Here is a 26,153-nt window from a genome sequence, read left to right on the forward strand (position 1 = left end):
AATGAACAATTGCTCAGATTAGATGTAGTTCAAATGTAGCAATTTATTATTAGTCCAGTAAACATGCATCATGCCATTGCATAATTGATTCAAAGATAATAAATACAAAACATGAAATGCTCAAACCTAAATTGGAACTTTAGTTGAATTTACTTGAGTGCCCAGACTGACACAAAACATTAAAGACTAACATTTTTTGCATTGAACAGGATCTTATGTCAAACACAAGGCCTGTAGACCAAAACTGACAAATGATTTACATTTATCATCCGATATTTGTGTATTAGTGTCACTCGATCTATATCTATTTCCCTGCATTCGATACTATCGACCACAACATTTTTTTGAATAGACTCAATAATTATGTTGCCATTGGTGAATTGCATTGGTATGGTTTCAATCATACTTATCTGACCGTTATCTGTTTGTAGCATTAAATTAAAGGGGTGGTTGCATGGGATTTCACTTTTTAAACTTTAGTTAGTGTGTAATGTTGCTGCTTGAGCATAAACAGTATCTGCAAAGTTACAGCGCTGAAAGTGCAATGCAAACGGAGATATTGTCTTTTTAAGTTATAGCAGTTTATTGCCTACAAAAACGGCCGTTTTGTACTGCAACAAGCTTCTTCCTGGGTTGCTGACATCATAAACCCTTGCTAGTCACCGCAGATGTGACTTCTGCTCGTAATGGTAAGGGGTGTGGTGTTTACTGACAACCTGTGCTTGGCACTTCAGCCAATTAAAATACATGAAACTACATTTGGCCATCTAAACAATCTAAGACATTGCGTGTTTTGGAGGGATGATAGGCTTCATAAGAAGCAGGAAGCAAATGAGCCGTTCAAAGAACAGTGGAGACAGCGGTGTGGAATAAAGGTCAAATAAGAAATTAAGAAAAATACGACATTTAAAAAAAAAAAAAGAAGTATTAAGACATGTTATACTGCGCCCCATAAACACAACCAAGCCTAGAAAAAAACACGAAACCAAGCCAAGATGTCACACTGATCATAAGTACCTCAAGGGGTCAGTGCTAGGACAACGTTTATTTAACCTGGACATGCTACCATGCTATCATTAGGTAATTTACATTAGATAATGTAGTCATGGCGTTAGTTTTGCTGAAGATAGCTGCATAGCTGATATTTAAAAATATGGGGGGGGGGTATAACAAAATTATTTAAAAAAACTCCACAAGTAGTAACCTAGAATACTGTTTAACACTTGATGGCTGCTCTGTCAAATCCTCGACGTCAGTTGGAAACATAGGTGTGCTCTTTGATACCAATCTTGGTGGTCTTTCGAATCAGCTTTGAGAGTCGCGGTCAAAGCTGATTTGAAAGACCGCCGTTCACCAGCTTCTGTGTTTACTAGTAGCACGCAAGCGCAACTCGGCCGTCATTATGTTAAAGCCCCGCCCACCGACTCTATACACAATGTGATTGGCCTGACCAGATTTGTTTTTTTACAGCTGAGAAGTGTATTAAGAGTTGCTAGAATACACTCGCTAGATTTCCTGCTGCTAGGATAGATTTCTAGGCTACTGGCTCCCTATAACACAGCATACATTTTAAAATCTTGCTTATTACTTACAAAGTACTAAATGGTTTAGCTCCCCAGTACTTGAGCAAATTCTTAACACATTATACTCCTTCACATCTATTGCGGTCTCAAAACTCTAGCCAGTTGATAATACCTAGAATATCAAGCTCAATTGCAGGCGGTCGATCCTTTTGCATTTTTAGCACCTAAACTCTGGAACAGTCTTCATAGCATTGTTCGGGAAGCAGACACACTCTTTTATTTTAAAACTAGACTAATTACACACATCTTCACACGTCTCTTTACTATGGCATAGACATTATTGATTTATACTATTCAAATCAGTTAAATGATTCTTAGGCTTAATTAACTTGGTCAGCCTGAACAAGGAACATTTCCCATAACACCTGATGTACTCGTTGCATCATAAGAAGAGTGGCATCCACACTAATGTTAGTCTCTCTGTTTATCCCGAGGTTTACTGCAGTCGGCCGTATCCGGGCCGTATCCAGACCTGCGTCTGGACATGACCGATGAAGCCCTTAAATGTCTGCAGAGAGCGTGTCAATTAAACTCCCCCTTTAAATGCTGCATCGGCACAACATCCTCATTAAACCTGTCTGGTGTGACGACTCCAATCTTTCAAATAATCTTAGGAATATATATTGATCTAATATGACCTCTGACCTGTAATATTGCCAGAATCCTAATCATATACTGTTTGTTCGCTGGTCAGAGGTGAACTGGCACCCCGACTGAGCCTGGTTTCTCCAAAGGTTTTTTCTCCATTCTGGTCCTAAAGGAATTTTGGTTCCTTGCCACTGTCCTTGCCTTTGACTTTTGCCTTGTTCAGTTGGGGTCAGGGACACTTAAATTTTAACTATATTACTGATCTGCCCGCATGTACACTATATAATAATTGAAATGAGCTGGATTACATCACTGTTTTCTCCAGAGCGGCTGTACAGCAAAATCAAATTGCAAGTTGCATTATTTCCCTTTTAACTCCCTATTAACACTGTGAAGCTGCTTTAAAGGCACAATATGTAATGTTTCAGCATTAAAAATATAAAAGATCACTATATCTATGTTATATATTTTTTAAAGTTGTGTGTTTACATTATCCCGACAGTTCTAATTAACTTCTAAATCCAGAGAAATTAATATTTTAATTCGAAGACACGGACCGTGTCTTTATTTCCGTTATGTCGCCAGTCTTTCACGTCATATCCACGTTTGCGTCTTGCTTCCTGCGGAACTCGGCGGAACCATAGATATCTATGGGCGGAACCGCCAAACTCAAAGAGGAACACTGACAGACAGTATAAGGGGAACCCCCGTATAAAAAAGTCTGTATGATAATGGATCATGACTACTCTTTGCCTGTACGTTTTGTCAGCTCAACAAAGCGCAAACGTAAGGGTGAAAAAAATGACCCGAGAAGATTTTGGGACAGTAGAAGAAGCAAGAGACGTGTAAACCTTGGAGAAGCCTTTGAAAGATGGCGAAATCTTCGTGACAAGCTCGGACTGCAGAGAGATGCTGATCTCGCTTGTGTTTTAATAAACAGGTCATTTAAGTAACCATTCAGCTAACATAATAATCATATAATCATAACATGCTGTATGTTTGCATATTGCATAGCGATCTTGACCACATTGAGACGCGTTTAGCTGAATACGTAATGTTATACATTTTGTATCGGCTTTTCAAACAGGCGGATTCTCTGTTTTTGGAGACTGAAAGAGCTATTTTTTTAAAAACTGATTCAAAAGTATTTCTATCCGTATATTTGGTGACACGATGATGTCATGTGTAAAACGCAGATGGACGAGCTATTATTGGTTTTATATGTAGCTGGAGAAAGTAACGTTAGCTTCATAAGGTAATATGCCACTATCTTTGTCAATTAATATAAGGTGACCGTCACTTTTATCATATGTTAATACTAGCTACATATAATATTGATTTAATAATGATCTACTTATTCATATATCTCCGAGTTCCAAAATAAATGTTTATTAGAATGATTGATGAACGTGGGGAGCGACACAGCGCGTGTTCCAATGAACAACGTATTGCAGGTGCTGGTTCTCTCATTTACTGTTTTATGTTGGTAATGATAAACTAAATTGAAATGTATTTCCGTATTGAACAGTTGATATACAGAATGTTCGACAATCGCGGATGCCATGTCAATATATCTATAATTTGAGTAACTCAAATTATGATGCGCGGTTAATATGTCAACATAGCCTACCAACTTATAGGTATGTTGGCACAGCGACCGCCCGCTCAACATTCTGTCTCGCACATTATCTAACGTTACTGATAAGTTTGTTAAGTAACGGTAGCTTGCTGCTATTTCATTAGATTGACATTACATAAAGTGAAAAGCCGTAACTAAACTTAACAATAATAGAGATGTAATATAACAATCAATTACCTTGTCAGTGAACATGTTTTCTGCTGGAGATGCCAGATTCGCTGGTTGACAGTGGCAATAATGACAACAACTCCCATGAGCCCACGCACTTTCCCGACGTCACCAAAGTACGTCAGTTGTTATTATTTTGAATGAGTGACCCCTAGTGGCCAAAAGTTGCATACTGCACGTTTAAAACAACCGTCATTTATATAATTATAAAAGCTCTATTAATAAAGGTGACTTGACTTGACTATATTACGATGTTATGATGAATGTGCCTTTCTCCACTGACTTTCTAAGTTGTTGAAAGGATGCTTATTTTAGAAGGCAGACTGTGATGGCAAATGTTACATTAGCAACATTGTTAAAAACACAGCTAATGATTAGCCTTTTGTTTGACTGCATTATCAAACTGCGTCTTATATCTATTACTGCTATGTGTTTGACAATGCTTGTAGCAATTTGAAGATGACCCTACAATTCACTCTTCCACTTATTCTGAATCAGTTTCTGGTTCAGACATGGCTGAATTAAACCAATATTTTGATTTGCCATTTGTGTAGCGTTTACACAAATTTTCGTAAATGGGATTCGGTTAATGGACTGCATTTGTATAGCACTTTCAACAGGCCCATGGCCACCAAAGTGCTTTTTATTACCTCACATTCACCCATTCATACACTTACGGTGGTGTTAGCCTTGCAACCACGCTAAACAACCCCGAACCACTGAGCCACTGCTGTCGATAAGACCTAATATTTTACATTTTACAGTACAGTTGTATTATAGTTTTGTTAATTAACAGTTATAAAGTTGTCTTCATTTTTATAGTTTAAACTATTATTAATATTATTATTCAGTTGGGTTCCAAAAAACAGTGTGAATGTAATGTGGACTGAGATACTATCACAACTAAAAATATGTTTGAGTTTAGCTATAAAGTCAAAATAAAATACTAAAAGATTATGCATCTTATATATAACAATAATAATAATAATAATAATAATAATAATAATAATAATAATAATAATAATAATAATAATAATAATATTTAAGCCTGATTATTAAAGACGTTTTATCACTTGAGCGCCTTCATACAAATTTCATACAAAAATTATAGCCTATAACATGAGAGAAACGTAAACATGGAAATGTGTTAATTGCACTTGCTTAGGGCCAAATAAAAGATAAAATACTGTTTAAATCCAAACAAAATGGTAAAAAGAAACTAAAGAGAAGGAGAGAAAATCAAGCACATATACTTCCTGTATTGTATGCAGGTGTAGCAGCAACTTTTTTTGAGAACACAGACACACACCTTCCCTCTCTCACTTACTATGCTTGTTTAAAAAAAAAAAATTATAATAATAATAATAAAAAGGCAAGACATTAATGAAACGCCAAACACTATTTTCCCTTTCATGATGTATTGGAAATATATGTATATTTAGTTTAAGTAAAACTGTCCGTTACAGGATCACTAAAATAGGCAAGAAAAAAAGTTGGTAAAGTAGCACCTCTAACAGACCACATCCTGTTATGAATTTTTCAATACCTTTGTGGTTTGGAGCTCTGTCACTCATGTCATCTCAGTCAGCACTTAACTCGCACAGATCACACACTCGCTACAGATAAATAATTTTCCTGCTTTAATGATTTAACATTATCATCTAAACTAACCTGCGATCAGGTCTGAATTACTTCCTAAAGAGTAGAAATTAAGAGTTATATAATCTATACATTTTCATAGATTTTCAATGCAGTATCTTGTAGCAAAATACAAATAATTTTAGTTGTCCATCATTCAGTTCAATGTAATTTAGTGACATAATTTGATAAGCAAAACATATTTTGTTGGTACTAAAACAACCCTACGCATAAATATATGTTTCTTTATGGGACCACTGTGATGGAATGTCCATCCATCCATCCATCCAGGGTAATTCACCATCTGTGTCCCAAGACACTGGGTAAGACACCAGCATCCCCACAACAACAGAGGAAAAGTGGTTTTGGAGAATGGATGGATCCTTGCAACACAACATCCCCATTTAAATCAATGGGTTCAGAGTATTCTAGTACTAGTAATTGTAATCAGGTAGCTTACATTCTTTTCAGCTTCTTGCTTCACCAAAATCTGAATGAGAAAACTGACTATTAAGAAACCACTATTACCCACTTTTGCAGCCCGTGTGGAAATTCTTAACATGTAACTTTTGTTGTGTTGCAGACTGACACATTTTGCAGTGCAGCACGGCACTAAGAACTCAACTGCATGCTACAGCAGACTTTGAGATCTTGATTAGTTAGAGCTTAAGTGAGAACTAGGACACATTCATAAGCTTGCATGACTAACGTTTAAACCACTGAATTAAAGCAGGAAGCAATGTGCACAAAATATTTTGCTCAAATGATGTCATCCAGCTCAGTTCAAAGTCATAATGCTTTGTCATAATTGACAGAAAATGATACAGAGATTGCCATCATGCAGTCCGTAATGCTCATGTGAGACTCGACTTTTTTTATCAACGCTTAAAGCATTAAAGTCATGAATGCCCATGAGGCATGAAATCTAGAACATCTTGAGAACAGAAGAGTTCAAAATAGATTCATCAGATTACAGTCAGTGAAGGTATGAAGAAGTTTCAGCTGCCTTCCTCTTCCTCTACGGAGTGATTCAGTCCAGGTATGAACTTCAGAAGGTGCTTGCGGACGCTACCTCTTCTGCCTCTTCTTGGCAGGGTCCCAAACAGGGACGAAGATGAATTTTCCCAGCTCGGGGAGAGTGAACTGTTACTGCTGGTCAGGCTAATGCTGCGTGTTCTTGTCAGGGGTCGCAATGCTCCCCCCTCCAGCTGGAAAAAGCCACCATTTGGCTCAGTGGGGCTTAATGGACTTGAGTCATCAAATACTGGTGACATCAAGGCGCCATCCTCACTATCATCTGTCATTATGCTGCGGCAACTGCTGTCACTGGAAAAACGCTGCCCAGAGTGGCCCATTGGAGATGAAAGAGACATCATAGAGTCAAAAGACAGATGATGTGCACTCTCATTCAGATTACCTGGAAAACAGACAAAGATACCTGTAATCCTAATGGCCCTGAATCAATTAACAACCGCAAAAACATCAGCTTGTTTAATAGGGAGAAAATTTGGGTTTCCTAAAAACTTTGTTAAAACATCCTTTGCTAACAGCTTCACAACTTGAGATAAAACTTATGCACTACTTATAGTAGTGCATGAGCTTATAGTAGTGCATGAGCTTTATCTTAAGTTGTGAAGCTGTTAGCAAAGGATGTTTTAAGGCAGGGTCCCAAACATGGACGAAGATGCACTCACTAAAGCACTAAAGCACACTAAAGCATACATTCATTTTCATTGAGGAAACTACACCATAATAAGAACAAATGGAATGTTACATTTTAAACCTTTATTTCTTCAATATTTATTTAAAATCAGTAATTATTTTCTCTTGTGGGATATATGTAAATATGTATTATGCTGGGGTGCAACTTTAACTGTATAAATTACAATTTAGAAATAATATAGATTTCTGTCCCTCCATTGACAGCCTCAACAATTACTATTTTGGCATATCAAAGAGTACATAAAGAGATCGTAAAACTAATCTAATCCAAATTAGTCAAAATTTCCTAGAGACATGATCACTTTATATGATGAACATATTTAATTTGAGCTTTTATCCACCCAGAAACATTTATCAAGAAACATAAACAGAAGCTCAGCTGTACTTTCTTTTCGATTGAGAAAAGCATCATTGGTTTATGTGTGAATAAAAACCTAAATGGACTGTTCAAATAAAGCGACTGTGTCTCTTCAAAAAAAATAAAAAATAAACCACTCAGTGAATATGGATTAGTTTTACAATCCTTTTCCGAATGTTTTACCTTCAAAGTGGTAGTTGTGTAAACTGTCAAAGGAGAGACAGAAATCTCTAAAAATCTTACATCTTGGAAAATGATATTCAGAACATCCTATAAACCTAATTTAAAGCTGAATTCTAAAGCTGAGAGTAAGATGCCTCTGGAACATTTAAAGATGAAACTAAATTGAGTAGTTTAGTTGCGTGTTTTTTTTTTTTTTCTCACCCCGAGTAAGACGCTTTTCCTGAAGTGTGAGAGTTTGCAGTTCCACCCATTTCTCACGAAGAGTTTGCTGTGCCGAAGGAAAGCACAGAAACAAGATCAGCATCTATGAGTCACTGTGGCCATGTGCATGTACAGTATGTTGATCAGCATTCACGGAAACACACTACATTATATAAAAAATCAGGCTGCCTCAGTTATGCCTTCAGAGTAAGGTGCCTTCTGAGTAAGGCTCCCTGTACATGTGTTAAACACACACAAACACACAATAACATGCATGAATACACACCTTAAGGTAGCGCATCTTTTTCTCTAATTCAATTCTCTTCACAACACTCCCACTGACTGTCTCCAACCTACACACACACACATGCACGCACGCATGCACGCGCACACACACACACACACACACACACACATACAGAGAAGAAGAGAGAAAAAGAATGGATCAAATTAATACAAGATGGTCAAAGGGTCTTTTTTATGATTATGTAATATACACATATTCACTTGTTGGTGTTCCGCTAACAAGTCCTTAGGTTCTGGGTGGTGGTTGTTATACAGTCCAAGTCAAAAGAGTCCTTGTCAAATGTCTGTGATGTTCTGGTCTTTCGATATGGATATGGATATGTATCCACCAGCTGTATGTAAGTTCTTAAATTAGAATGTAAAGTCCACTCTAGGGGCTTTATTTTCAATAAAATGAAATATTATTTATTGAACAATAATATTTTAAGTGAACAATAGCAGTCATTCAGACTAGGAAATAAACACAAGCAAACAATATAGTAAAAAAATATAAAAGCAGCGTTCTAGTTCAGGATTTAAGTTATTAAATATAAAGCTATGGGTGAAAGGGGTGGTTGCATGGGATTTCACTTTTTAAACTTTAGTTAGTGTGTAATGTTGCTGCTTGAGCATAAACAGTATCTGCAAAGTTACATCGCTGAAAGTGCAATGCAAACGGAGATATTGTCTTTTAAAGTTATGGCAGTTTATTGCCTACAAAAACGGCCGTTTTGTACTGCAACAAGCTTCTTCCCGGGTTGGTGACATCATAAACACTTGCTAGTCACCGCAGATGCGACTTCTGCTCGTAATGGTAAGGAGGCGCGGTGTTTACGGACAGTAAACAGTGTGCTTGGCACTTCAGCCAATCTAACCAATCTAAGACCATTGTGCTTTTCGGAGGGATGGGCTTCATAGAAGCAGGAAGCAAAAGTTCAAAGGACAGTGGAGACAGTGGTGTGGAATAAAGGTCAAATATAAGAAAAAGAATATATAATATTTTTAAAAAGAAGTATTAAGACATGTTATACTGCGGCCCATAAACACAACCAAGCCTAGAAAAAAAAAAAACACGGAACTATGAACTCATCTATAGAACGATGATAACATCACAGATAAACTCAACACTACTAAACTATAACAAAAACATTCAGAGCCAAATTAGAATCATTTTTGCTTTAAAGCTTGAGCATAGATGACAAATGCAGCGTACACTTAGAATAAGCAGAAATATATCATCCGTTGGTGTGGACCCTAATATAGTTATCATTATAGTTATTTAATCATTGTTCTTGGTGTGAAATACTCTGTACTTCTTGTTGGTTGCACCCTAAAGCTGCATTCACACTACCACACATCCACACTTGTTGCTGCATGTCACCAGTGACTGGGGTTAGTGGGCATTTCATAACGTTTGTGAATGACATTCGCGGATGTTTACTCTGGTGTAGACAAATAAGTGTCCTTGCCACTACAAATATATTTTGGAAGAAAAGGTCTATGTATAATAGGAATCAGTACATAAAATGCCTATAATTCTTACGAATATCTATTGATCTAATATGACTTTAGGCCATGTTGTCAGAATCATAATCATATACTGTTTGTTCGTCGGCCAGAGGTGAACTGTCACCCTGACTGTGCCTGGTTTCTCACAAGGTTTTTTTCTCCATTCTGACCCTGAAGGAGTTTTGGTTGCCACTGTGACCAATGTGTTTAGTATTTGACTTGCTCAGTTAGGGACACTTCAAGTTCAAATATATTACCAATCTGCCTGCATTGACACTAAAAGATAATTGAAATTAGCTGGATAACATCACTGTTCTCTCCAGAGCATCTGTACAGCCGAATCAAATTCTTTTGCATTAATTTCCTGTTAACACTGTGAAGCTGGTTTGAAATAACTGGCATTGATTCTGAAGCAATGCGTTTATGTAAGAAAAATATCCATATTTAAACACGTCCTAAATTAAAATATGTAGCTTCTGTTGGATGTAGTGTAAGCATTTTGCACTGCGAGAGGCGCTACACTTTCTTTGTTCGTTAAAAGTTGAAGCAGTCTGGTGGGAGCTAAATATTTTACTATTTATTTAGCAAATCTAAATATTTAAATATTTTTAAAAAAATCTTACACAAACCCAGTGATTTGCTTCAGAAGGCAACCCCCTGGAGCCTTAGGAACCTATGGCTTGAGGGTGTAAAGTGCACAGTTGCATAATGTTTTACAGCCTACTTGACTAGTTCACACTTACATCAAATTAAATAGAGTAAAGATTATGCGTATTTGGCATGCTGTCCGGAGGAGGGCTCCGTGCTCGGAATTTGGTCTCGGAATTTGGTCATCCATAAGTCTAGTCACTCAGTAGCACACATCTTCTCAGCAAGCTTCATTGCATTACCACATCTTTTTCTGATACTTATACTCACTTCAGCATGTTAGTGGATTCTCGAATCAACTCAATAATATGCTGATGAGTAGAACCCTCAATACTGACTCCATTTACTGACAAAATGATGTCACCTATCAAAGAGAAAGAGATTTCAAAGACAATGAAATAACGCATTATTACACAGAGCTGGCAATCATACAACCACACACACAATTCAATTTTCATCTTTAAGTTAACCTTCTTCATGCATGTCTAAAGGTGAAATTTGTATTTTAGTGTTTTTGTTTTAACTCCTGTCATAACTGTCTATTGGTAGATCGATGTTTGTTTGTTTGCTTGTTTGTTTGTGACACTAGCAAAATGTTTAAGAACTTAAATTGTTTTGTTTTTTCTTCAGTAGAACACAAATTCATATTTTTAACTCCAACTTGTATAATGTATAATGTGTAATGTGTAATGCTTGTATAATGCATGTCAATGGGGTCTAATTCTAATTAGGATACCAATGAGATATTAGCGGTGGAAGCGATCTCTTGCGCGTATCTCTATGCCATATAGTGTGATTTGACTTCACTTGCACACTTGCTCTCAGTGATGGCGCCAGGACGGCTGATGTACTTAGTGTTGTATTTTAGGTTAAAAAGTTATAAATACTGTTTATCAATGTATCATTACGAGCTGCTGTGTTACGAGCTAATGTATGGATTCGTATGTCTATGCGTTAGCATAGTGAGTCATACACCCCATTGACATGCGAGCAACGGTTGGAGTTAAAAAACTTAATTTGTGTTCTAATGAAGAAACAAAGACACCTACATATTGGATGTCCTGAGGGTAAGCAGATAAACATTAAACTTTTATTTTTGTGTGAACTATCACTTTAAGCATACTTTGATTTAATTATTTTGCACAAAATGCAGACGCAGATCAACATCTACTTATTTATTGCTTTGATTTTACCACCAGTGATATGGAGATAATAAAACAAACCAGTTTATATCTGTTGTACTTATTTCATATGCAAAGACCTTACCCGATCACAACATTGGCAGTAAAGAAAAGCTTTAAATCTGATGGCTCTAAGACTGTTTAAATCAGATGGTCAAAAACAAGGAAGAACATTTCAAAAATCTGATAGTGCTTGATGTAAATATCTTATTAACATTATAAATGGACCTCAGGAAAAAGTGTAATCCATTTAATTGAAATTTGCAGGTTAATAACAGATTTTTAATGAAATAACAGTGCATAAAGATTGTTTTATCATGGTGAGAAAATGCCAAGAAAACAAGGTCAGGTCTAATGGGTGGAGTAAGAAGAGGAAGCGGAAAACCTGCTCACCAGCAGTCAAACCTGCAGTTTCGGCTGCACTGCCATCCTGCACACTGCACACGAATGTACACATCTCCACCATACTACTGTTCTTCACCTTTAGACCATATGTCTGCACAGAAAGACACACACCCCAAAGTACTATTAATTCAATTATCATTAAATACATTTATGCCTGTTCTAAATAATATCAAAGGAAGTAGCATGTAGGGGCCATAAAAATGCAGTGTGAAGCATAAAGCAGTGTGTGTGAAGCTTATGAGCATAAAACATACCTGTACTTCAAATCCAAAGGCTTCATTGTCTTGTTTCTCCAATATAACCACTGTTCTGTGCAAAACAGGAGGAATGTGCATCTAATGTTTACAATGTTCAATGTTTACAAGAGACATCAGACATTCACAGTGAATCAGTAAAAACAGTCTTACCTCTGAGGATCAGTGTAATCTACCAGAGAGGTTGAGTGTGTTCTGCGCAGCTGCAAAATAATAATTCTCAGATTCATTTAAAGTGATTAATCAGAATAATCTAAAATGATTTAAAACAGAAAAAATCTTGCAGTTGTTCTTTTGCAGGAAAGCATGTTAAATAAATCTAATTTTATCCTAAATAGTTCCAGCTTTCATAAATGTGTTTAAACTAAAAAATGGCAAAATATAAAATAATATTAATTTAGGATCATTTGAAAAAAGTGGATTTAGACAGCTGAGTATGTTAGACAAGATGTATATTTACATAATAATAAACTCTCAGCATGTTGCCACGAAAACAGTTATTAAGATTTCATCACTGTATCTTTATTGTCTCACCTGACTGCGTGATAATGTCCCACATTTGATTTCTTCAGTGTTCAAACTCTTGGCACTGTTGAAAGAGCGCCGTCGCCACAGTGTACTTTTCTTCTTTTGAGAGCTGTCAATTATGTAGCTGTCCAGGCTGTTCAGATGTTTTAAAGGTGCTTTAAAGTTCTTATTGGATGTCATCGTGCTTCTCTATTCATAGAACCACAGTACAAAACTGCAGGCTTCAGTGTGACCTGTCTGCAGCATACACAGCGGATATGCCCATGTCACGTGAGTATCAGGAACTAAAGGCATCAAAAATGTGTGTGTGGGGGTGTGTTGACCATCTTTTATGGTTCCTTTTTTTCCCCTCATCTATTCTTTCACTTTTTCATCATCATAGTGTGCTGTGGACAGAAATGGTGCACCTGCATATATTGCTGTTTCCTTTTTTAACTTTAAGCTAGAGTATTTTGCAGTAGTCTGAGAACAAACATGCATGATTGAGCCACAGTCTTGTCAAATCTGTCTCATATGTATCCACATCTGCACAGCTTTCACTTCTCTCGGTCTCTCTGTGAACAATCACTTGTTTTGTAGAGGACTTTTCTAAAAGATTTCATAGTAAGAAATAGTGAAGATGAGACCTGATTCACTGAGGTTTATATGTTCTGAAATTACGCTGGATTCGTTTTAGATTTGAGTCTAGAAAGCAATGTCTATAGTGTGAAAACTATCTGAAAACTTTTAAATACCCCTTATGCTCTAAAGTGGTGGGGTCAATTTTACCCATAATCTCCAAATTCGGTACATATTGTGTGTTTTTAGCTGGACATCTGTTAAAATTACATCAGGAAGTCAGCCATTTGGGGGTTTAAGGATTTGTTTTTGTTTTTTTGTGGGTTTTTCTAATTACCGGCTCTGAATGTTAAATACTCATAGGTGCTCCATGCATTCTCACCAAATGTCATACAGATATGAAAATATTCTTCACTTTTTCTTTTAATGCATGACAGCCTAAAACAAACAACTTTTAAAATCAAACCTAGTTTGCTTGAGTCTCAAACTTTGTGCTGTTAATCTAATGTCATGTTTTCAGACACCTACTTCTGAATAAGAATGGAGGAAAATAGCACAGATTTGATGTGAAGTTATAATTTCCTCACTGCATTGGATTAACTGATGGAAAAACATCTTCATTCAAATTTACAAATCAAGATTTTTCATTCTATGGCTGTAATGGATTGTTAATTTACACAAATGTTGTTGTTCAAGGTAGTGACTGTTTTAGGACATAGAAATTTGGATCCAGATGCAGTTTAAGAATTTATTTCAACAATACATCAAATCCAGGCAGAAAACATAAGAGTCCAGGCAATGAACAATGTACATCCATACACGGCACAACAACATTTCTTATTTGGATGTGTGATTGCTTTAGTTGCTGTTGTGCCGTGTATTAAAATTCAACATAATCACATTGTCCATTGCCTGGACAACCAGCCTTAAGCCAGGTACACACTTTGTGATTTTGACCATGATTTGGCTTTCTGAGATTTTGCAAATCCTAAAACATTCTTAGGCTAAAATCTGAAGTCTTCGATAGTTAGATTGACATGTTCACCGGCAGCCAATTAATGATCAAAGCTATCCAATTTTACCTGAAGATTTGGTTTTTCAATGCAAACTATGACCAAAAGGAGCGCTAAAGATTTCTGTGTAGTCACCATTTTTATCCCGTGTGTAATGCAGCTCAATGTCACTTGCGTGCGTCCGTTTTAGCACGACTCGTAGGGTCTGACATTAATGACATTAATCTTACAGTGTGACATGGCTTACAGCAGGGATCATGTTCATACAGTGTGACAAAAAACAATCATAGAGAACTATTATAAATTGCACATCTGTGTATCCTTGACAAACACCAAACAAAACAGATGAAGCTTTGAGTTAAAGATTGACAGATGAAGCTTTGAGTTAAAGCATTGTTCCTGATCGATCCTGTCTGTCTGCCTGCTGCTGCTGCCTGCCTCAGTGTTTGTAGCTCTGTATAGCTGTGTTTGAATCTCTATTTGATATATTTTCTTTGTTATTTACACTGCTAAATATAACTTACTCATCACCATATAGTATATAGCCTATCAATTTAAATTTGACATTACTAGCTTTTAATCTAAATCACTACCACACGTTAGCTTTTTGCTAGCCTGGTAGCTTTCCATCCCGGCATCCGGGTCTCCTGTTTTCTGAGTTCTTTAGACAACTGTGGTGAGTTGGATTATTAAAAAGACTCCATCAGACAACTGTGGTAAGTTTTGGATTCATCAACAAATACGGTAAGCCATGTCTTTTTCTCCTGTCATTGTCACTTGCACTGCATGCTACATGTTTAGCATATCTATCTCCGTTGGCGAACAGGGCTTCACATGTGATAAATGTAAGGAATTAATCAGGCTGACGGAGAAGATTTCAGATTTAGAGACACTCATCCAAGCTCTATGTAAGAGTAGTGAGAATGTAACAGCTTTAGCTACTGCTTTGGATGCGACTAGCTTAGTGAACACTAATTGTTTGGTTCCGGCTGAGCCCGCGCAGAAGGGCTGGGTAACGATGAGAAAGCATAGTCGCGGATCAAAAAACCACTCTTCCGTTCTGATTATAACATCAAACAGGTTCTCCCCACTCAGTGACGCACCCACTGAGGATCCTGTTGAAAGTGCCCTAGTTATTGGCGATTCTATTACACGGAACGTGAAAATAGAGACACCAGCCACCATAGTCACATGTTTACCGGGAGCCAGAGCGCCTGACATCAAAGCAAAAGTGCTGGCTAAAGCTAATCGTAAAATCTCTAAGATTATTATTCACGTTGGCACTAATGATGTTCGACTTCGCCAGTCGGAGATCACCAAAATTAACATTAAAGAGGTGTGTAAACTCGCAAGTACGATGTCAAAGGCCGTAGTTTTCTCTGGTCCCCTCCCTGCTAAAAGGAGTGATGAAATAGTTAGTAGATTATCATCACTCAATGGCTGGTTGTCTAAGTGGTGTCTGCAAAATAACATAGGGTTCATAGACAATTGGAAAAGTTTTTGGGGCAGACCTGACCTGTTGAAGATAGACGGCATTCATCCCTCCTGGGCTGGTGCTGCTCTTCTCTCTAGTAATTTGGCACATAGTCTTAGAGCTAAACCTTGACTCACTGGGGCCCAGGTCAGGAAGCAGACAAACTGGCTAAACCAACCGTCTGCTAGCTGTCTCACGTCACCAAAGTCAGCTAAATCCCAGCACATAGAGACTCTTTCACCTAGATATTATTACATAGAGACTGTGTCTGTTCCCCGAATTAGTAAATACAAAAAAACATCAAAACCATTCAACAGTAAAAATTTAATTGATGTCCAACAAATAAACAACAGATATAATTCGGATGAACAATTGATAAAGCTTGGGTTGCTGAATATTCGATCCCTTTCTCCAAAAATGCTTATTGTCAATGATATGATTATAGATCATAACTTAGATGTGCTTTGTTTGACAGAAACCTGGCTAAAACCTGACGATTAGATTACTTTAAATGAGTGCACCCCCCGAGATTATTGTTACAAACATGAGCCACGTCTGAAAGGTAAAGGGGGAGGTGTTGCTGTAATTTATAATAATATTTTCAGTATTACTCAGAAGTCTAGTTTCAAATATAATTCCTTTGAAGTTTTGGTGCTTTATGTAACGCTGTGTAGTATAAATGATAAATCCCGTTTGACATTTGTGTTGGCTACTGTCTACAGGCCACCAGGGCACAATACAGACTTTATCAAGGAATTTGCTGGTTTTGTATCAGAGTTAGTATTAGCTGTAGATAAAGTACTAATTGTTGGGGATTTTAATATCCACCTAGACAATGAAAAAGACACATTGGGATTGGCATTTAGAGACATTCTAAACTCTATTGGAGTTAGACAACACGTATCAGGACCCACTCATCGCCGTAATCATACTTTAGATCTAATAATGTCACATGGAATAAATGTTGATACTGTTAAAATTCTGCAGCAGAGCGATGACATCTCAGATCATTACCTAATATCATGTATACTTAATTTACCTAAGGCTGCAAAGCCATCCCCTCCTTCAAATATGGCAGGACGATAACCGCTGCGACTAAAGATTGCTTTGTACATAATCTTCCTCATCAGTTCCATCTTCTCAGCATTACAGATAGCCAAGAGGAACTTGATGCTGCAACAGAAACTATTGACTCTCTCTTTAATAGCACTTTAGACATAGTTGCTCCCCGGCGCTTAAAGAAGATTAAAGTAAATAATCCAATGCCGTGGTACAACGAGCACACTTGGGCCCTTTAAACAGCAGCCAGAAAAATGGAGCACAGCTGGAAGAAAACAAAACTGGAGGTTTTTCGCAATTTGTGGAAATATAGCATGATTGCATATAGAAAGGCCATAAAAACTGCTAGATCTGCTTATTTCTCAACACTGTTAAAAGAAAACAAACACAATCCTAAGTATTTATTCTATACAGTGGCTAAATTATCAAAAAATAAAGCTTCAACTTCTGATGTTTGTAAACAACACAGCAGTAATATCTTTATGAACTTCTTTACTAGTAAGATTGATAATATTAGGAATAAAATTATAACCATGCAGCCGTCTACTACATTATCACTTCAGACAGAGCATTGTAGCGTCACTGAGGAAAAATTACACTCATTCACTACTATAGGAAGAGAAGAATTGGCTAAACTTGTTAAATCATCAAAATCAACAACATGTATGCTTGACCCTATACCGACTAGGCTATTAAAAGAGATACTTCCAAAGGTCATAGATCCTCTGCTTATTATCATTAATTCAGCCTTGACATTAGGATATGTACCGAAAACTTTTAGGTTGGCTATAATTAAACCACTTATTAAAAAAACGCAACTTGATCCTAAAGAATTAGTCAATTACAGGCCAATCTCGAATCTACCGTTTCTATCAAAAATACTAGAAAAGGCTGTGTCTTCACAATTATGTTCCTTTTTAGAAAGAAATGGTATATGTGAGGATTTCCAGTCAGGATTTAGACCGTATCATAGTACTGAGACTGCTCTAATTAGAGTTACAAATGATTTACTCTTATCATCTGATCGTGGTTGTATCTCTCTATTAGTGTTACTCGATCTTAGCGCTGCATTCGATACTATCGATCACAATATTCTTCTGAATAGAATCGAAAATTATGTTGGCATTAGTGGAACTGCTTTGGCATGGTTTAAATCGTACTTATCTGACCGTTATCAGTTTGTAGCAGTAAATGAAGAGATGTCACACCCATCACAAGTTCAGTATGGGGTACCGCAAGGCTCAGTGTTAGGACCGTTGCTTTTCACCCTGTATATGCTACCACTGGGAGATATCATTAGGAAGCATGGCGTTAGTTTTCATTGTTATGCTGACGATACTCAGCTCTATATTTCCTCACGCCCTGACGAAACCTACCAATTCACAAGATTAACGGAATGCATAGCTGATATAAAAAATTGGATGAATAGTAATTTCCTGCAACTAAATTCAGATAAAACTGAAATTTTAATTATTGGTCAGAAAAGCTCCACAAGTAGTAACCTAAAATACTGTCTAACACTCGATGACTGCTCTGTCAAGCCCTCGTCGTCAGTAAGGAACCTGGGTGTGCTCTTTGATACCAATCTTTCATTTGAAAGTCACGTTTCTAGCATCTGTAAAACCGCATTCTATCATCTTAAAAATATATCTAAATTACGGCACATGCTTTCAATGCAAAATGCTGAACAGTTAGTACATGCGTTCATGAGCTCAAGGCTAGATTATTGTAATGCTCTACTGGGTGGTTGCCCTGCTCGCTTAATAAACAAACTCCAGCTAGTCCAAAATGCAGCAGCTCGAGTTCTTACTAGAACCAGGAAGTATGATAATATTAGTCCAGTTCTGTCAACACTGCACTGGCTCCCTATTAAACATCGCATACATTTTAAAATCTTGCTTATTACTTACAAAGCACTAAATGGTTTAGCTCCCCGGTACTTAAGCGAGCTTTTAACACATTATACTCCATCACGTCTATTGCGGTCTCAAATCTCTGGCCAGTTGATAATACCTAGAATATCTAAATTAACTGCAGGTGGTCGATGCTTTTCCTATTTAGCACCTAAACACTGGAATAGTCTTCCTAGCATTGTTCGGGAAGCAGACACACTCTGTCAGTTTAAATCTAGACTAAAAACACATCTCTTTACTATGGCATACACATAGAACATTTTTAACTTTCATTATTCAAATCAATTGACTGATTGTTAGGCTGCATTAACTAGGTCAGCCGGAACCGTGAACACTTCCCATAACACCTGATGTACTCGTTACATCATAAAAAGAGTGGCATCTACACTAATGTTAGTCTCTCTGTTTATCCCGAGGTTTATCCCGGATCTGGGCCCTGTCCAGATCGGATGGTGGACCTGCCTGGACATGACCAACGCATCATGGAGTGTTTGCTGCGCCGTTTCAATTGGAGTCTCCTCCGTGTCAATTGGTGTCTCCTCCGAATTTGCCTCACCGGCACGGCATGCTCAAAACCCGTCTCCGGCTCAATAATTCCGATCTTTTATGTATTCATACTCTTGTGTAATCGACGCCCCATCCTAAATAAATCCGTCTCTTCCATGATACCCTGAAATTTTGAATATTCCAATTTAATATGATTTCTGACCTGTAAGGTTGCCAGAATAATAATCTTACACAGTGTGTTAATAGGCCAGAGGAGAACTGGCACCCCGACTGAGTCTGGTTTCTCCCAAGGTTTATTTTTCTCCATCATGCCCTGATGGAGTTTTGGTTCCTTGCCACTGTCGCCTTTGACTTGGCTTGCTCAGTTGGGGACACTAAAATTATGATTAAAATTATTCAACTAATTATACAAATAAAATGTGTGAATTAGGTTTTATTTAATTCTATAAACTATAATACTGATATGCCAACATTGTCGCTATATGATAAATTAAAATAAGCTGATAACATCACTGTTCCCTTTCGGGGAACTCAAGCTGCGTCGAAACGCTGTGAGAACGCCTCTGCGTTAATGCGTCGTGAAGCGCCTGTAGAACCATTCCATCGGAAAAAAGATCGATCGTCGGCGTGATGACGTCATCGACCGGAAGCTATAAAACGTCCGTGAAAACAAACAGGAACTAGCTTCTGAGCCTTCAGCAAGCGATCTGTGTGAACCTGTCTGTCTATTTGGTGTTTTTGTCTGTCTATTATCAGAGATTTTCCACCCTTTTTGTTAAATATTCCATATATTAACAGAGAAAAGAGAAAATAAAATAGATAGAAATGGCGAGTGAGAGCAGCAATTTCAGAAAGTGTGTTCCTCCCTGCCCACGCTACATCACGGGCGGGGACACACATCTTCTCTGTGTTGCATGCTTGGGAGCGCAGCATGCCCAGGCAGCCCTCGAGGGGGCTGCTTGTGAGCACTGTGAGCGTTTACCATTAAGAACGCTGCGCTCCCGCCGGGCACTCTTCGAGGAGGGTGCCTCGGCTCGTGTTCCCCGCGGCTCTGGTCCCGCTTCCGCCGAGGCGGAGCGAAGGCTGCAGTCGTGGGGATCACAACTGGATGTTGCAGAGGGGTTAGAGACGGGCGCTGCCTTATCTCTGCCCTCACCTGCTCCATTCAGCGGCTCTTCTCGGGGCATGGAAGCACGCATGGCGGTTTCTTCCCCCCCGAGAGAGTCGCCGGTACTTCATCTGTCCAGCTCTGAGGAGGTGGACGTTGAAAGTATCGATACTGAAGATTCGCCACTTCAGTCCCCTGCTAGTGAAGAGCTAGTTGAGGTTTTGACGCGAGCAGTGGCCAGATTAAACATCGACTGGCCCACTGAAAGATCTGAGGCAGGAAGAAAACGTCATAGCAAGCTAGACGAACGCTTCCTGCCATCTCGCGCTTCAGAACCTCAGCGACGGGGCCTGCCGTTCTTCCCCGACTTGCACACCGAGGTGGCAAGATCGTGGAGGAGACCGGCATCATATCGTGTCTTCAGCCCGCAGACTTCGGTCTATAGCAACATCAGCGGGCTGAGACAGTACGGTTATGGGGCGATGCCAAAGGTTGAAGAGACGCTTGCGAGCCATCTCTCACCTTCTTCGGCATCGTCCCTTAAGGCCCCGACTTTACCCACCAGACCATTGAAAACAACGTCGGCGTTGGTGGGTAAAGCGTACTCGGCAGCGGGTCAAGCGGCTGCATGCCTGCACACGATGGCTATCGTGCAGGCATACCAGGCTGACCTGCTGAGGGATCTGGACGGTAGTGATGCTGTGGGGGGAGATATTGTAGCTGAATTAAGATCTTCAGCCGATCTAGCTCTCCGGGCCACCAAGGAGACGGCCAGATGTGTTGGCCGCTCCATGGCAGCATTGGTGGCTACGGAGAGGCACCTATGGTTGAACCCCACAGATATCAAGGAGAGGGAGAAAGCCTTTCTGCTTGATGCGCCGCTTTCTTCTGGAGGCCTCTTCGGTGACGCAGTCCATACTGTCACCGAGAGGTTCCAGGAGTCGAAAAAGCAAGCTGCGGCGCTCAAGCAGTTCCTCCCTCTCCGAGTCCAGGTCCCTGGGGCTGCTGCTGATACCACCAAGCAGCCCAAACCGAGTACGAGCTCTTCACACAGGGCTCAACAGAAGCAGAGCGTCGCTGCCCGAGCTCCCCCTCAGCGTGGGGACGAGGGGCGGCGCTCTCAGACGAGGCCTTCGAGGGGCAGGGCTGATCTGCGGACAGTCCTGATCGCCAAGAAGGCCTCGTCGAAGCGTTCCTGACGCCAGAAGCGTCAGGACGCTGAGGGTGGTTCCCCCCGTAGGGAAACGGTGTTTACCCCTGCTAACGGTACCCGTTTCCCTACGGCACCCTCGGGGGGCCGCGCTGCCAACCCCGCCGCAATGCCGGGGCGCAGTCGGTCTCCGCGGGCCACCCGAGGGTGGTCCGCACCCCCTTCGGGGGGCCCCCGAGCAGTCAAGTCAGTCGTTCCCTGCCGGTCCGCCGCTTCAGGGCACTGTACTTGTTGCTCAAAATACACCAGAGGCCAGCCTCGAGAGGCTGGTTCCCTTAGTAGATTTTCTAGACGAGTGGAAACGTCTATCAAACATATCTCGTTGGGTCCTGCAGATAATAGAAAGGGGGTACGCTATTCAATTCAGAAGTCGGCCACCTCCTTTCTGCGGTGTCCTACCTACAGAGGTGGGCCCGGAGCAGGCTCTGGTAATGGCACAGGAAGTAGAGACACTCCTGCAAAAAGGGGCTATAGAGAGGGTTCCCCCTCCCAGCAGGGAGTCTGGCTTTTACAGCCGTTACTTCATCGTGCCCAAGAAGGATGGGGGCTTACGCCCGATATTAGATCTGCGGCTATTGAATCGCTCGGTGGCCAAGCTAAAATTCAAGATGCTTACACTCAGACAGATTGTAGCGCAGGTCAGATCGGAGGATTGGTTTGTCACCATAGACCTCAAAGATGCGTATTTTCATGTCTCCATCCTTCCACATCACAGGAAGTTCCTGAGGTTTGCCTTCGGGGGAGAGGCATACCAATATCGTGTACTTCCCTTCGGTCTAGCACTGTCACCCCGCACGTTCACCAAGTGTGTGGATGCAGCTCTGGCGCCGCTGCGTCTACAGGGCATCCGCATACTGAACTATATCGACGACTGGCTGATTCTAGCGAATACAGAGCAGATGGCGGTTCAGCATCGAGATGCTGTTCTCGCCCACATGTCGAAGCTGGGGTTGAGGCTGAACGCCAAGAAGAGTGTGCTTTCTCCGGCTCAGAGAACCACTTTTCTAGGTGTGAACTGGGACTCGGTAATTATGCGGGCGCAATTATCGCCAACACGCATAGCATCGATCCTGGCAGCCGCCAAAGAACAGAAGCTAGGCCGAGCCGTCACTGTGAAGCAGTTCCAGAAACTGTTAGGTCTCATGGCAGCAGCGTCCAACGTGATACCTTTTGGCCTACTGTACATGAGGCCACTGCAGTGGTGGCTCAAAACAAAAGGGTTCTCCCCGAGGGGAAATCCGCTCCGCACGATCAAAGTCACGCGGCGATGCCTACGTGCTCTGGTCATGTGGAAAAACCCGGGGTTTCTATCTCAGGGTCCCGTGTTGGGGGCTCATGTTCGTCGCGTAACGCTAACGACAGACGCCTCTCTCACGGGCTGGGGGGCGACCATGAGTGGTCGCTCGTCCCAGGGTCTATGGCAGGAACATCAGCGGCACTGGCACATAAATCGGCTAGAGATGCTCGCAGTGTTTCTTGCATTGAAACAGTTCCTGCCCGACCTCAGGGGCCACCATGTACTAGTCAGAACAGACAACACGTCCGTGGTGGCCTATATAAACCACCAGGGGGGTCTGAAGTCTCGTCCGTTGGACAAATTGGCACATCGGATCCTCCTGTGGGCCCAAGGGAAATTGCTGTCAATCAGGGCAGTGTATATCCCGGGGGCCCTGAATCAGGAAGCAGACAGCCTGTCGAGACAGGGGCCGAGGCCCGGGGAATGGAGACTCCACCCAGAGGTGGTGGAGCTCCTCTGGAAGGTTTATGGGAAAGCAGAGATAGACCTGTTCGCTTCGGCGGAGAATTCTCACTGCCCGCAGTGGTTTTCTCTGACCCATCCGGCCCCTCTGGGGCTGGATGCCATGGTACAGGAGTGGCCGAGGCTGCCTCTGTACGCCTTCCCCCCGATTGTCCTGCTTCCAGGAGTTCTGGAGAGGGTACGCCGGGACGGGGCCCAGGTACTTCTAGTGGCTCCGAACTGGCCGACCCGAGTATGGTTTTCGGACCTGATATCTCTCCTGGAAGGCTCTCCGATGGAGATTCCGACCAGGAGGGATCTACTCTCTCAGGCGGGCGGGAGATTCCTGCACCCACGCCCAGAGATGTGGAAACTGTGGGCCTGGCCTCTGAGGGGGCTAGGCTCATAGAGGAAGGTCTCTCGGCCGAGGTCGTAGAGACCATCCTACACTCCAGAGCTCTGTCCACAAGGAAGCTGTACGCTTTGAAATGGAGACTTTTCTCAGCATGGTGCAGAGAACGCCAGTGGGACCCAGTTAACTGCCCGGTTGGTACAGTGCTGGAGTTCCTGCAGGAGAGGTTCTCGGCAGGGTTGACCCCCTCCACACTTAAGGTGTACGTGGCGGCCTTGGGTGCCTTCCACGTCCCTTGCAGTGGAGTGTCTTTGGGAAGACACCCTCTAATTACACGCTTCCTTCGTGGCACTTTAAGGTTGAGGCCAGTTATGCACTCGAGGGTCCCGGCATGGGACTTGGCCATTGTTCTGAGGGGCTTGTCCGGACCTCCGTTCGAACCTCTGGAGGAGGTTTCGGATAAGTTCCTCACCCTAAAACCATCTTCCTTTTGGCCATTTCATCTCTTAAAAGGATAGGAGATATTCAGTCCCTGTCAGTAGGGCCCTCATGTCTAGAGTTTGCGCCAGGGATGGTGAAAGCATTTCTACATCTCAGGCCGGGTTATGTCCCCAAGGTTCCTACGAGCCCACGGGGCCCCATCACTCTACAAGCCTTCTGTCCTCCTCCATTTATGACGTCAGACCAGGAAAGGTTAAATCTGCTGTGTCCTGTGAGGGCACTGGATACTTATGTCCACAGAGCTGCCCTGTGGAGAAAATCCGAACAATTGTTTGTTTGCTTTGGACCCCCTAAGAAGGGGGCCCCAGTATCCAAGCAGAGGATGAGCAAGTGGGTGGTCGAGGCCATCTCACTTGCTTATGAAGCTACCGGGCAGCCATCTCCTCTGGCTGTCCGGGCGCACTCAACCAGGGGTATGGCTGCTTCTAAAGCACTCTTGTCGGGGGCTTCCCTCCACGATATCTGCAACGCGGCCGGTTGGTCGTCTCCTTCTACCTTCGTCAGGTTCTATGAACTAGACCTGGCATCTACAGTAGGGGCACAGGTACTCTCGTAACCGTGTGCGCTTCGGCTTCACACATACGAGACACTTGGTCCTATGGCGATGTGGGTATAAGCGTTCTCACAGCGTTTCGACGCAGCTCGAGTTCCCCGAAAGGGAACGTCTCAGGTTACGTATGTAACCCTAGTTCCCTGAGGGAACGAGACGCTGCGTCGCTCTGCCATACTCCCGGCGTGTCCGTGATCACTTACTTCAGGCTTTATCAGAAGTTAGTTCCTGTTTGTTTTCACGGACGTTTTATAGCTTCCGGTCGATGACGTCATCACGCCGACGATCGATCTTTTTTCCAATGGAATGGTTCTACAGGCGCTTCACGACGCATTAACGCAGAGGCGTTCTCACAGCGTTTCGACGCAGCGTCTCGTTCCCTCAGGGAACTAGGGTTACATACGTAACCTGAGACGTTTTCTCCAGTACGACTGTACAGCTAAACTAATTTTGTTGCAATATTATCCTGTTTGACATTGTGAAGCTGCTTTGACACAATCGTGATTGTAAAAGCGCTATATAAATAAAGTTGATTGATTGATTGATTGAAAACAAAAAATAAACAAAAACACTTTGAGAAAAACTGGGGTATTTTTATTAGGTGCTGATGAGGGACAGGTGTAGGTGATTTGTTACTATGTTGACAAACAAGGATGGCTAAGAGACCAAAAGAGGAGGGCAAGCAGGAAGATTATTCAGAAAACACTTCAAAACAATGCCATTGTTTAAGTGGCTACTGTAACAATGCTGAAAAAAACATGTCACTTGCTTGTGCTAGCTTGTAAGCTTGTACCCAGTGGGGGTGAAAATAAGAATCAATAAATGATACATATTTGTCTTGATCCTCTTGAGCCTCCATCTGCAAACCCCCACAAACTATAACATTGTGGAAATCCAGTATAAGCATTGTCATACTGACAGGAAGCTCTTAACGGATCCGCTGTCATATATATCTTGTTAAAGAAGTCACTCTAAACTGATTTCAGTAAATGTCTAATTAATCAGATAGCATCGTGCACTCTCATTTCAAGAAACCTCATCCAATCTTCATATTTTTGACACCATTGATGTATTATCTAAAGAGGTTTGTTGATTCAAGGAAATTCAGACCAAACCACATAACGAATTTTCCAGTGCACACTAGAAAAAGCCAAGGGTCTAAAACAGACAAACAACAGATATACAAAAAAAAAATTACACACACGACTGTTTAACAGTTAGACTGAAACTGTCATATCTGCAGGTTACTGAGGCAGAACTACACAGTTTAGTCATCAGTC

General features: G+C 41.0%; 1 protein-coding gene and 1 long non-coding RNA gene across 2 annotated transcripts in view; one reads left to right on the top strand and one right to left on the bottom strand.

Annotated features, from left to right (window-relative positions):
* LOC137075085 (uncharacterized) overlaps nt 1–17,895 on the top strand; it is a 36,786-nt gene extending 18,891 nt beyond the window's left edge. Inside the window, exons 2-3 of the long non-coding RNA XR_010904995.1 lie at nt 13,090–13,160; nt 13,273–17,895. This is a non-coding gene — a long non-coding RNA (uncharacterized lncRNA). The remainder of the gene's footprint in view (nt 1–13,089; nt 13,161–13,272) is intronic.
* On the bottom strand, nt 5,397–13,103 carry cytip (cytohesin 1 interacting protein). The gene is made up of 8 exons (XM_067443277.1): nt 12,897–13,103; nt 12,516–12,565; nt 12,363–12,417; nt 12,097–12,199; nt 10,793–10,886; nt 8,367–8,433; nt 8,081–8,147; nt 5,397–7,033 (listed from the first exon to the last, which is right to left on the bottom strand). The coding sequence occupies exons 1-8, from the start codon at nt 13,068–13,070 to the stop codon at nt 6,615–6,617; spliced, it is 1,029 nt and encodes a 342-aa protein (XP_067299378.1). The 5' UTR covers nt 13,071–13,103; the 3' UTR covers nt 5,397–6,614.
* Nucleotides 17,896–26,153: the final 8,258 nt, after the last annotated feature.

Source organism: Pseudorasbora parva, chromosome 5 (assembly GCF_024679245.1).
Source record: "Pseudorasbora parva isolate DD20220531a chromosome 5, ASM2467924v1, whole genome shotgun sequence".
Taxonomy (NCBI): Eukaryota; Metazoa; Chordata; class Actinopteri; order Cypriniformes; family Gobionidae; genus Pseudorasbora; species Pseudorasbora parva.

Bases quoted from the DNA above. Each gene is read 5' to 3' on its own strand.
- cytip (XM_067443277.1), bottom strand. From the start codon at position 13,070: ATGACATCCAATAAGAACTTTAAAGCACCTTTAAAACATCTGAACAGC. The intron at 12,566-12,896 runs GTGAGACAATAA...ATTATTTTGCAG, and splicing joins GGACATTATCACGCAGTCAG to CTGCGCAGAACACACTCAAC. The intron at 10,887-12,096 runs GTGAGCAGGTTT...TCTCTTTGATAG, and splicing joins AACTGCAGGTTTGACTGCTG to GTGACATCATTTTGTCAGTA.